At 35.1% G+C, this 13366-nt stretch overlaps 1 protein-coding gene across 9 annotated transcripts; it reads left to right on the forward strand.

The window, feature by feature from the left end:
* The first annotated feature begins 1163 nt into the window (after positions 1 to 1163).
* LOC148863226 (uncharacterized) lies at positions 1164 to 11979 on the forward strand. 9 transcript variants are annotated; one of them, XM_088978474.1, is made up of 12 exons: positions 1164 to 1289; positions 1359 to 1453; positions 2353 to 2436; positions 3027 to 3423; positions 5081 to 5164; positions 5481 to 5918; positions 7812 to 7944; positions 8085 to 8247; positions 8402 to 8527; positions 10342 to 10536; positions 10897 to 11019; positions 11702 to 11979. In XM_088978474.1, the coding sequence occupies exons 4-12, from the start codon at positions 3141 to 3143 to the stop codon at positions 11813 to 11815; spliced, it is 1659 nt and encodes a 552-aa protein (XP_088834600.1). In that variant the 5' UTR covers positions 1164 to 1289; positions 1359 to 1453; positions 2353 to 2436; positions 3027 to 3140; the 3' UTR covers positions 11816 to 11979. The 9 variants fall into 9 exon arrangements, 7 of the variants coding, with proteins under 7 accessions (XP_088834600.1, XP_088834603.1, XP_088834604.1 ...); XM_088978477.1 differs by having other exon boundaries at positions 1193 to 1289; positions 2353 to 2424; XM_088978478.1 differs by having other exon boundaries at positions 1193 to 1263; positions 2353 to 2424.
* The last annotated feature ends 1387 nt before the right edge of the window (positions 11980 to 13366 follow it).

The raw sequence follows: 13366 nt of genomic DNA on the forward strand, positions 1-13366 counted from the left end.
GATACTTTAATCCTTGGATGGAGGTTCATTTTTCTACTTAATAGAGAATGGAAACATGAATGGACAGTCCTCCCAACCTCACATATAGAGAGTATGGAGTCCGACTTCGGTAAAGGCAAAGCCCGTTCCAACAGCCTTTACAACCTTGCATTGGAAATATCTTTGTAGTTATCTGATTTATTTCATGGGACATATTCACAATGCAAGATTGCAAGGGGCTGCTCGAAGGGTGCGAGCACCAACCTACCACAATTTATAGTATATAATACTAAGACATAAATTTAGCCACAATAAAATTATACTAAGATAAATTAAGAAAGTTAAAATAAGTATTTTAATAGATAATATCAATATTTCATTAGATGTTTTAAATTAGTCATTTAATTTGAATATATGATTTATAAACAACACCTATATTTAAATTCCATTCAAAATAAATGAAAATGAACATAATCAAATGAAAACGAGTAAAACTCAAAAAAAAATCTAAGAAAAATTAAAATTCATTTAAATTTCGTTTAAAATAACATAAATTAACAATAATTTATGTAATCATAATAAAAATCAATAAACATTAATAAAAAATTAATACAATTTTTTTTAACAATATATAACCTAGCTTGGCTTTGCCCAATTAAAAATGTCACAATAGTCGTTTTGCTTGGATTTTATTTAACAAAGGTCGTGCATCACACAAGGCCCCGCTAGATTGGATAGGTCAATTTAATTAACATAACTTAATTAGTTATATTAATGTGGTTTATATTAAAGTATACTTACATGTAGTTAAGTTAATTTGTATATTGATTTAGTTTAGATTAATAGTGATCAAAGATAAAAAAAACTTTGACATTAATAAATACTTAGTAAATATAATATCCTAGATTAATTGTTAATAATATATAAGTTATATTTTTAATAATAGTAAATTAATTAATTAACTAATTTAAATTAATCAATTCTTTATTTAAATATTTGTAATAATTAAAATACTTTATTCCGGGGTAATGATATAATGTTTGGAACCTTGGATTTCTTTTCTTTATTTTGATAGAAACCTTGGATTTCTTTTTAATAAACCCGTGCATCGCACGTGCCGGAAAGTAATCATGAGTAGAGCAAAGTTAAATTTTCAGAAAAGAATGACACGTGGAATAAAAGATAAGAGGAGAGGAAGAGCTGGTCTTGGCCCGCGAAATCTCGGGGGAGAATAGAAGGAAAGAATTGAATCCGACGACGACGGGCTGCTGGATCTATCGGCTCGTCTCTTTCTCTCTCTTCTCCATCTGGTTTGAATTGGCAGCAATTTTTGTTATTATTGGTGTCGTTATTGGCAATTGATGGAATTGTTGTTGCAGAAGGGGGAGACGATCTTCGGTCCATCTCTTCTGCAACAACGGCTTCTTGTGCTGGATTCGTGCTGTAATACGACCCATTGTTTCGCTTGCTTCAGGTCTCTTCCTCGCTCTCCCTGGATTTGTCGCTTTTTCTCTTTTTCTCACACTCAGAGGGATCCCTGTATCGGCATAATGGCATTTACGTCTATGTGCTTTTACTGAATTTCTCACCTAATCTTAACCTCTTTAGTCTTTTCCATATTCTCTTTCTTTCTCTCTGGCGTCTTCTGGTGATTTTATTTCACTGTATTTGTTTTGTCCATTTGTTTTCGTTTAATTTGTCTTTGCTTAATAGAATATTCTGCTTGTTTTCATGTTTTTCTTTTCTCGGGGATTGATTGCATGCCCATGCAATTCCTCCCCCGTTAGCCTATGTTGTTGACATCTTGAAAATTGATTCTATTTAAGAAATTTCTGACCTTTAAATTTTGATTTGTCGCATGTATGTCCAATTCGCAGAACTTTATCAGTTTCTGTCGTCGCCAATTCCGAAATATGAAATAGAGTTACGCGAATTAAATTCCTCTCTTTTATTCGTTTTTTTTTTTAAATTGAACGAATATTTAAATCACATTCGCCATCACTACATTTTAATTTCAGCTTCATTCTGATATTTCTAAATTCGTGTAGATATATTTTTATCTTATTTTCATGTTTCCCCGAGGAGCCATTGCCGTCTTTTTCTTTATTCGCCGTCCAGATATTTGATTCTTTGAAAGTCAGAAGAACATATTAATTTCCTTCTTATTTCAACAAGTTCACTTTCAGTATAACAGAAAATTCTTACCTTTCTTTTTGGGTTTAGAAATTAGCATAACGCTTCTGCATAATTTTCTGTTTCAAAACTATGGGTATCAGTAATCACTTCTTCACGGTTCATGTTAATCCGTAAATTCTAATTTGAACTTCATCGGGTATTACAATCTGTCTGATACCTTATGGTCCTTATCTACAGGTTTATTTCTGGAGGTGAAATGCTGGTTTTTGCTCCAAATTACATGCTTCAGGCATGATTTTGATGATCTCGGTAAATTCCGAAGTGCGTTGTCAACTTTTTTTCCTCTGCTCACTAATCTGCTTCCATGGTTCTTACAATTAATTTCTTTTTTTGATTTTTTCCTTATGACTCGTTATTTGGTCATATGAAAAACAATTACCAAATACAACCACGCAATTAAACTTATATTGGGTGGAAAGCCCATGCAGGAAGAGATAGAAACCCATCTGCCAGGCTTGTGTTCGCACCAGATCCGGACTCGCTAGGCTAAGCGTTACTGACCCCACAGCCCCCTAGTCGCTGTAAAAGGTTAATAATAATATGGTCCAGGTTTTAGTACAGTGGTGGTCCAGGTTCATATGAACCTCAGTCACAGCACCTCAGGGTCTACATTCAGTGTTTCCTAGATCAACAAAAATGATTTTCTTCCTTTTTTTTTTCTCTTTCCCTTATGATATGGCATGCATTGGATGTCACTTGGGTCTCGCCAGTTACCAACAACATTATTTTGTACTCTCTCTGTCTTTCTCTGTATTTGTTGGCTGGAAAAACGTGCAAGCATATCTAGCCTGCAAATTGGATTTACAAGGCTAAAGATGCTGAGCTCCTATTTTTGGGCAAATCCATGGCAGGTCCCTTGTGTTCCTGCAGTTAATGCGCTTTGTACCAGCCTATGAACTGAGGGTTGCATCTCATATGAAGAGAATTTCTCTGGCTATTGAGATTTTATAAACTAACCCATCAGAATGGGTGGCTGTGTATCAACGCCAAACAAAAGAACTAGACCACGAAGGAAGCAGAGCCGCAGATGTAACAAATTCCGTGTAAAGAATTCTGCTTTGGTCTCTGATATACCACAGAAACGGATTAATGATTCAGGAAATCATCTAACGGATTTTTCTGTAAGCGAGTTCGTTCATGTGAACTTTGAGAAGGGCCAAACAACTAAATGCAGGATATCAGAAGTTTCCAATGCGACATTCCATCTCACTCAGTTACAATGGCACCACAGTCAAGTCGATCCAAATGGTACCTTTTCTCCCCTTATAAGTTATAACCATTTTCCCTGCTAGGAAATTTCTGGTGTCACAAAACAACCTGATTAGTCATCTATTCTCACATTTGCATGGTACTCTAAAAAGGAAAAAAAAGAATAGAAAGCGAATGATGAAGAAATCATTTGGTTGTATATGTAAACCATCCAGTCAGGTTGATTTTTGACTTAATGATTTCTGAGTTCTGTAGGTGTAGCACAGCACATTCTGTTTACTGAAGATAATTACTAGATTCATTGGTTGGCCTGAAAATACTGTCATTTTACCACCAGATTTCATTATTGTCTCTGTTTAAATAATCTTGTACATTTTTATGTCAGTATCACAAACTTGAAAGTACGGTTTATCTCTTATTTTTTGTGGATCTAGGCATGAATTTTCTATAAATAACTAGTTTACAGTTTTTTTTTTTTAATGTATCTGGTTTTAGATTTCGTGTTTGGACAGAGTCACTGATGAAATTTTGGATATTTCTGGTGGATTTATTTCATCCACAATTTTGGGATTTTATCCATTTATTTACCCAAAAATCAAAATTTAAATATTATTAGAAATACTATGACTAATAATATTTTCAAAAATAATATAAAAATACTATTAGCATTGATAAAATAATTAAATTTCATCCAAATATTTCGGAAAATTTCTTTCATGGACTAAGAGTTTGAAATAACTGAAATTTCCAAAACTTAAAATCTGTACTCTTAATGCATATGGTTTCTCTTTTATACCGTGTCTTTAAACTTGATAAACTTTGAGAAATTTTATACTTGGCAGTGTTTGGACTAGAATGGAAGAGGAAATGTGTAGTAGGGATTAAAGCATTGGCTTTGTAGTTTAGTCCTGATAACGTAACTTGGGCAGAATCTTGAGGAAAACAGATACTTTTAGTTTTTTTTTAATATTTTACCACTAGCAGATAGTGGGTTATTCCCATTTTCTCCTTTCAGCTTTGTTTCGTATGTTTCCACTTGTGTCCTTAAAATTTTCTTTTCTTTTTTTTTTTTTTTTATTTTGGCTTTGTTTTGTTTGTTTTGGTATAACATATTACACATTACAGAGGGGATTAATGGGTGGGGACAGAGCAGGGTGCACGTGTGGTCCACTGACCCTACCATGGAAAGCCTGCCACTTTGCGGGTTTTAGCCTGCGCCTCCATACATGGAGGGATGCTGAGTGACCATCTCAGCTACTGGATCATCGGCACCTGTGTCCTAAATTCAGACAGTCTTAAGGAAAAATTGAGTTCACAGTAAGTCTTCCAATTTCTCATTTCATAAACCTTCCTATCAGCATTAAAAGGTACAATTTCCCATTGTTATTGTGGCATTGCTATTTTTGTATTTCTAATTTGTTGTAAAAGAGGATCGTGGGAACCACATAGTTTGTAGAACCATATTGAGTTATTGTCTTCTCCTTATATGGAATGTTTAATTTGGCATAATGGAGTGAAATGCAATATTAATGACACACAAATACATGTAAATGAAAAATGTTCAGTTTTACATCATAAGTATGTTGTACAGTTTTCGCAGTAGTCATTATCTTAAAGTTCTTTCCACACTGAGCTGCTTTCTTTTACTGGTTGCAAGTGCCTTGAGAATTCACTATAGAAATTTGTTTGTTTGCAGTTATTTGCCAAGAAGATTCATGGTTTGATTCTGCCAGCATTCTTGAGTCCGATTCTGATGATGACTTCAGTAGTGTTCATGGAGGTAAGCACATTAACCTTTACCACAAGCATTTTAATTGAACTATGGAATCCAAGATAACTATCTAGTAAGACTTTATGGACAGTTCACCAATAAACTGAACAAAAGTTAACTCCACAGGATGATTTTAACCACCCTATTTGTTCTGTTCTTTGAACTGTGAGTATAATCTTCAGCATTCTACAAGTGGTCATTGTGTTGGACAGTTGTCTCCACTCAAGCTGACTGTTGTCTTAGATAGAATATCTAAATAATTTTAGAATGTGAAAATGATTTATCCATTTATGATTAATACTTCTCAGCTACATACATCTTGCAGACTGTTTTCCTTCTGTAGGCAATGCAATTGGGAATATCTCAAGTGCGAAATTACTTCAGTATGAAGCTGCATCCTGCTATGTTGATAACAGGTGCAAGTATGAGGAATTTTATGAAAGTTACTTGAAAATAGATGGGGGTAAAGCTGAGAAGTTCTTGAGCAAAGAAGAATGTAAGGATACAAAGGGATTTTCACTTTTAAGTGCCCAAGGTTATGGAAGTTTTAATGGTCTAAAATATAATAGACATGATTCTGAAGAGAAAACTCAAGAAAGTACCTTTAAATCTCGTTTACCTCGGTTACATCCTTCTGTTAGTTTCAATGATAAGAACCAACCTCCATCAAGTCCAAGTGCACAATCTCAGTGGAAGAAGTCAGCAGTTATCAGGCTTTCCTTCAAGAGGAAGTCCTATGATGGAGAGGAAAAGAGTGAAAGTTGTAAGTACAGAACTTCAAAATTTCACTTTTTATTTTATTACTTGGTGTAATGGTAAAATCTGTCTGTCAAGTGTGAATGCACAGATTCGAATCTGAGAGTGGTCAATTTGTGTGAAAAAATGCCAAAGGTTAGGACCGTAACCAGCCCACTGGTCCCAACTACATGGGGTCAGCTACATGAATCCTGTTATGCCATTCCCTTCTGTTCAGTGCCATAACCATTGTTAAATTATGAGCACTGCTTAAATCTTGACCTACTTGTAGAATTCCAAAGTTGATTAGATATGTTGTAATCTGCACAATTTCCCTCATGAAGCTGACATTATGCCAAAATCTTCTCTGATTTGATCACCGTAACACTAAAAATTAAAATCGTAATATTAGGGATGCAAACAGATTGTATTGGATTCAAATCAGGGTATATTTGAATCCGTTGTCGGATTCGATCCGACACTGTTCATGTCGGATCCGATCCAATGTGATCCAAAGATTTGATTGGATCTGATAAGATTTGATCTGAATTCGAATCCTATCGGATCTTTCGATCTGATTTGATCCGACTTGTTTTCTTTAAAAATAATAAATTATTGAAAGAAAAAATTAAATATACCAATTTAAATAAAGAAAAAACAAGAAATAGAAGTATTTTTTAATTATTCTCATCATATATATACATGTTTTTTATAAAAAAAATAAATAATATTAAATTTTATAAAATACAATATAAATAATATTTTTATAAATAAATAACATATATATATATATGTATTATATATATTTATAAATATATAACACATTGGATCGGATAGGGGTCATCCGAATTCAACCAAATAGGATCAGATCTCGGATCGGATCAAATCATGATCTGATCCATTTGCACCCCTACTTAATATTTATATTTCACAGTTACTTAAGAAATTGACAGAGTTCAGTGAAAAAATTGGAAGGAAAAGAGCATATTTCTTCATTAGGTAAACTTTTTTCTATTTAAAACATGGTTTTTTTCCTGGTAACTCAGAATTGAATTTTGCCATGTTTACATAGTATTTTGCTTCTTAATCAAGTGCTTAGTACATTGATTGGGCCAAAGGCCTTGTTGGCATTTGCTTTTGGTCCTAGTTTAGCTTCTTGAGAAAATACTTAACAGTATTAGTCATATTCCCAAGGTGGCTCAAGAATTAAGATACAGAACAGTTTGTTCATCTGCTTTTGACCATTCAGATGTTTTATTTCTTTTCTTTTCTTTTTTATATCAGTTATGTAACCTATATCATGGTGATATTAGATCAACTCAAGTTTTCTGATGATAAAATTAGAGGGTTGAAACTGTAAGTTTAACCTTTATGTTGAATACTATGTGAAGACAGTGACAAGGACTTTAGTATCTTGATGAGCAGAAGAATGAAAAAATAAACTAGAAAGAGAAGAAAAATAGTCCCAGGTAAATACCTCTTACAAGCTTAAATGAATCACAAAATAATAAAAATGATTCTTTGACTATGACCTAATTCTGATGTAGAAGAAATAGGAAACGGTTTCCAATTTCTCCTGTAACTAAAATGGAAAAGCAACTTAGAGGAAAAGCAAAGAAATTGAATACCTATAACCTGCAATGACAGAACTTGTAACTAGATACTTTGGTAACTTATCCTCTTCAGTTTCTACGAGAGTCTTTCTTATTTTTAGTTGTGATTAAATCACACCATTATCCCATTTTTCATTACTTAAACTTGCCACCTTCTCCTGAATAGGTGGGAATTGCATTCAGGTTATTGCACATGCCACTATTCACAGAACTCTGATACCTAACTCTATAGTCTCTTCAGGATGCTCCAATTGATTTCTTAATTTTCTAAGTTGACACCTTTTGATGTCTTCTTTTTTATCTTACAGGTGCTTCAAAGAGATTTGTATATCGCCCCAAAGCAGGAATTTTGATTCCATGTTCAACTGCAGAGAAAACTGTAGGAAGTTGGTCTGAAATTGCACCTTCAGGCTTTAAGCTTCGTGCGGAAACTTATTTTAGGCATGTATCTTTGACTTGATTTATACAATCATGTGGAAAACATTTAGACATTTGTAACAAGTACTGGTGGTTCTGTTTTGGTTTATGGGTTTTACTCGTGTAAGGGTTATCTATCTTAACCTCGACAATCCATCATGCAGAGATAAGCGGAAGGCTCCTGCTCCAAATTACAGTCCATATACCCCAATTGGAGCTGATTTATTTGTGTGCTCAAGAAAGATAAACCACATTGCCCAGTATCTTGAACTTCCATCTGTGGAACCACATGACAAAGCACCCTCACTCCTGATCATTAATATTCAGGTACAATTTGTTTCTCCATTTTCTTCACATCCCTCCCTCTATCTTTCTATCTTTTTCTTCTTTTTTTTTTGTGGGTGGGGGGGTGTTAATTAATTCTGAAAGTACCAAATCCTGAGTTTCATCTGATAATGTACTTTCTTGTTTCTTGTGGCAGCTGCCCACTTATCCAGCTGCCATGTTCCTAGGTGATGGTGATGGGGAAGGGATGAGCCTTGTATTATATTTCAAGGTATCAGAGAACTTTGAGAAGATCTCTCCTCGTTTTCAGGAAAGCATCAAGGTAATTTTCTTTGACATTTGTTTCTTTTTTTTTGGCAAATGATTTGACATCTGTTTCTTGGGAGGCACAAATTACATCTTAGAGATACACTATGGATGCCTTTTTAATGGAATATTACAAGAAACAACTGCTTCTGCTAATTTGTTTGTTTAATTTCTCGTCTCATCTTATATTTTCAGCTTAAATAACCTTTGTATTGCAGGAACCTATTCATATTCCTCACAATGAGTTTTACTTTTTATTTTGTTTGAAGTCTAGAATTCACTACAAAATGCAGCTTCTCTTTTATGAATTGTGTAGTTTTCTGGACGAAGATAACAGAATATTCATTAAAGATAAAAAGGTGTACATGAGAGGATGTACATGGTACACATAAAGAAGTTGCCCAACTCGAAAATATAGGAGCATGGACCTATAGATATACAAAGAAACCCTCTCAATCCTGGGCCCATCAAGCTCATCAACCATAGAATTCAGTTCCCTAGGGATTCATCTGAAATGGATTTATAAAATTGTTGCAATATCCCTAGATTCACTCAAAAAAAAAAGAGTCAGTCTCCAGGGGCTGCTCTACTGTTTCTCAACCCATCTGATTGTGTTCACGGTATCCCCTTCCATGGATAGAAAGGAAAGGCCAAGCTGTTCCATTGGAATTTGTTCCCACACAGTGGATCAGGAGATGGTCAACTGATTCACTGTCTTAAAGGTACATAACACACACTGGGGGAATCCACTCCCTGCCCAGCCTTTTTCTTTCTCTTATATCACATGTATTTGCTCTTCTAAGATTTACTTCCCAAATAAAGAAAGATATTCTGGCCGGAATATGTGGGTTCCATATAGTGTTGGCTAGAAATTTCTGGCATTTGGTCCTGTTATAAGGGCGAAAGGGTGCAAATTCTGACTACATTGATCAGGAATAGAATATGAGAGGTAGACCTCCTTGAGGGCTTCAAAAAGGGGAGCAGGTTCCTCAAATTCTGACCCTCTTGGAGTTCTAGAACTCTGGATAAATTAAGGTTCCACGTAAGGCTAGCATAGTCTGTGCAAAGGCAAGAAGAGATCACAGCCTCATGGTTTTGTGAAAGTCTAAAAATACAAGGAAAGGAAAGAGCCTGAGGTCTTTCACCCAACCAAAAATCAGTCCAAAAGATGATATGACTCCCATCCCCTACACCATATCTGATGAAAGGAGCAAAGGAGCTATAAGTAGATATGATGCATTTCCAAGGATTGGTAGATCTTACCCGGTTCAAGTGAAGTTTATTATCCTATCCATTTGCATCACTCCCATATTTGCTTCGAGTAACTGAGGCCCATAGTGCATTGGATTCAATCAGGTACTTCCAGAGTCATTACCAAGAAGAACCATGTTCTATTGAGAGATGACTATGAATTGTTTAGTTTGAAACCATTTTATTGGTTGCTTCACGTTCTGCTATTTCTTATTTACTGTTATGAATTATTGACATCTTCCTAGGATATGGGCAAGGTATGACCCCACAGAACTAATCTCATTTTGTTTTATTATTAAAAGAAACCTCTGATTAGATGAATTCTTCTTGCTTAGAAAATTGCCTGACTAGGGATGCGTGTAATTGGCTTGTCTAAGTTGGTAATAGATATTCTAAGAACAGTTATGAATTTCCAGTCTGACTCAGATTTCGAGCAACAATTGTTTGCCTAAAGTTTTTCTTCTTGCAGTTTCTTTTTGTACATTACTTTTAAACTGTTGCATTTAATATTATTTGCACTATTTTTATTTTCAATTTGTATTTAATATTTCAGCAGTGTAATAATGTTCTCTGCTACAGAAATTGGTTGAGGATGAAAAGGAACAGGTCAAAGGGTTCAGATCGGAGTCAACAGTTCCTTTCAGAGAAAGGCTAAAAATCATGGCAAATGTTGTTAATCCAGAGGATCTTCACCTGAGCTCTGCTGAAAGGAAGCTCATGACTGCCTATAATGAAAAGCCTGTACTTTCACGTCCACAACACGATTTCTATAGGGTAAATAACATTTTCCTTCTGTTATTTCCTGCTTTTGCTATTGCAAGTTTAATAGAAAAAAAAAAAAAAAACAGATAAGTATTCTTTCATTTTTTTTTTTGAAATCTCTAGCACTCGAGACATTACAATTCTTGTTTTGGCATTACAAAAGTGAGGAACTCAAGATAAAATGCATTGGGCCTAGACATAATTAGTCAGAACCTAACTCAGGTCAAACTTCAAGCTTTCTGATTACATTTTAGTCCTGGAAAACTTGAAGCTGTTAATTCCTTGTTATCTGGACCTCTGAAATTCTTTTTCAAGACTATAATTCAGCTTCTGCAATTAATTAATCCGTAACATGTGCCATATTTCATGCAGGGTCCTAATTACTTTGAGATAGACCTGGATATACACCGCTTCAGTTATATATCAAGGAAGGGACTTGAATCATTCATTGATCGTTTGAAACACGGAATTGTTGATCTCGGCTTAACAATCCAAGTACACTTTTTTTTTTTTTTAATTTTATCAAGCCTTTTATTTGCTTCTTCTTCTTCTGATTAACAAGTTCCACTATGATGAACAACTAAGCCCAAATTAAGAAGAGTTTTACTCAAGGAACAAAGATACAGTGGATACCAACACCTTGGGTATTGGCTTATAGATACAGACCAATACTCTATTTTTGTTTTTATTTTTTCTAATTTTAACAGCCTGAGAGGAATGCCTTCCATCATCCCAAACTTTGAAAAACCCCAAACCCCTTTCGTATCGGTGTATTCATGCATCTCCATAACCACAGACATGGATGCACATATCGATATTTTGATCCTTGGTTTTACTAAAGCAGATCAGTAGTTGAGCTGACATTTAGGAAAGTATTTATTCATGAATGGTAATTACACACATTACACACACACACTCCAAGCCAGTTTCAACTACAAATTAATCAATACATAATTGCATCTCTTCTATTTTTACATTTGGTAAAACTAGGCATATGATAGTCATACTTTACAAACTTTTGCATCTCAATTTCCAATTTCTGTTGGGGTCTAGAAGAACCCTTTCACTGTATAAACTTAACTAGATAATTGATCCTTCCTGCTAGTATGCAAATCCTTAAGCAGTCAAATGTGACTTTTCTTAATTGTTCATTAACTATTATTGAATACTATTGCAGGCACAGAAGCCTGAGGAACTGCCAGAGGAAGTCCTATGCTGTATGAGATTGAACAAGATTGATTTTGTAAATCACGGCCAAATACCAACGATCATGACGATTGCCGATGAATGATTGGTATAGGAAAATGCGGGATCTTGTGCTAGAAGCCATTAATTACCATGGATGGACAGATCAACATGTCCATCCGTATCGGGATCTTGTAGCATTTCGCCTCTTGTTTCCAACCTACTTTAATGAGAGAAAAAAAAATCATTTTATTGTTTTACTAGAGAAAAGGCGTTGCTTCTTGATTCGATAATCATATATAAGCTTCTATCTGCACTACTACCATAATTATAACAAACCATTCCATGCCCTCACTGGATCAACTTATCTTTTGATATTATAAAAAGAGAAAAAGAACCAGGTTGGAGGATGGTTGGTTGTCTGAAAGGAGTTCAAATCAGCCCCCACAAGGTAGTTTCCCACAACATATTCCCGCTGTGTATTAGGAACATCTCCCGATGATAATATAAAAAATGGTTGTCTGAAAGATGTTCTCAATACACGGCAGGGATGTACGGACATTGTGGGAAACTATCTTGTTGGGGGCTAATTTCAAGTTTTCAACTAGTCTGAAGGGTGTCTATCTGATCAATATCTTCCCTGCCACATTAACGGGCCATCCTGTCTATACGGTTTGGGGCTTCTGTCGCATCATTCTAGCCATCAAAAAAATGTTTGAACTTTGAACTTTTCGGTTTGGTTGAGAGACAAAATTTGGCCACCTTCTCATTTCTCCTCTTCATCAACACCACCATCATCAGTTGTGATCTCCTCCCAACAAAAACTGTCCTAACACGGTTCCACTACGATCTGCATTTGCACATCTCACCATAAGACTGGGATTCATCATGCATAAGCACTACCACCACTATTAAAGCAAGGGTAAAATACTTGAAACATATCCTAGGTTTTTATAAATTGGTTTAAATATATCTTGAGTATTTCAAATAGACTTAAATATACCTTGTGGGTTTTTAAAATCGGACTGGACCGGACGGTCAGATCGGAAAAACTTGGAATCAGTTCTGTTTTACCCCAGAACCGTCACTTTGGCCAAAAACCATTAATTTGGTCAACAAACCACTCACTTGGGTGGTCCAACTGTTCAAACCATTTGAACCACAATAGTTTTTGTCTGTTTTTTATCTTTTTTATCAGAAAGGGCTGTCTGTTCGGTTTGAATGATCAGACCATTTGACCCGGGAACCGGACAACGAACCATTCAGGGTCCAGTTCGGTTTTAAGAACCTTGCCTCTATGGCTCTATCAATAAAGCGTTAAACCTATTTAAATTTTTAAAAATCATGTTTGTCCTATGTCTTGTTAATAGTCGATTGCCTGATAACTGATAAGTGATAACATGTGTAAACTGATTTGGGTTGGAAGAAAACGGCTGGCACGCACCTGTTTCCAAATGGCTGAATGCCTGAATGGGACTTAGATTAAGCACCAAGTTGTAATAACTTGAAATGGAATTCCTGGAAGGCGCTTGAAGGGAGGCCGGATTTTCAACCCACAACAATTCTGCTCACACTTATATAATATCCAGTTATACATGGAGAATATTTCATGCTCTTACACCGAGAATATTATGCATAGGAAGATGTTTTCAAATTT

This window comes from Nelumbo lutea, chromosome 3 (genome assembly GCF_056320005.1).
Source record: "Nelumbo lutea isolate HS-2025 chromosome 3, American lotus-T2T, whole genome shotgun sequence".
Taxonomy (NCBI): domain Eukaryota; kingdom Viridiplantae; phylum Streptophyta; class Magnoliopsida; order Proteales; family Nelumbonaceae; genus Nelumbo; species Nelumbo lutea.

What these genes read in the sequence shown, in the direction of transcription:
- LOC148863226 (XM_088978474.1), top strand. Translation starts at nt 3,141, where the DNA reads ATGGGTGGCTGTGTATCAACGCCAAACAAAAGAACTAGACCACGAAGG. An exon ending in CTTCAGTAGTGTTCATGGAG is followed by an intron (nt 5,165 to 5,480) that starts GTAAGCACATTA and finishes TACATCTTGCAG; the next exon opens with ACTGTTTTCCTTCTGTAGGC. An exon ending in CACAACACGATTTCTATAGG is followed by an intron (nt 10,537 to 10,896) that starts GTAAATAACATT and finishes TATTTCATGCAG; the next exon opens with GGTCCTAATTACTTTGAGAT.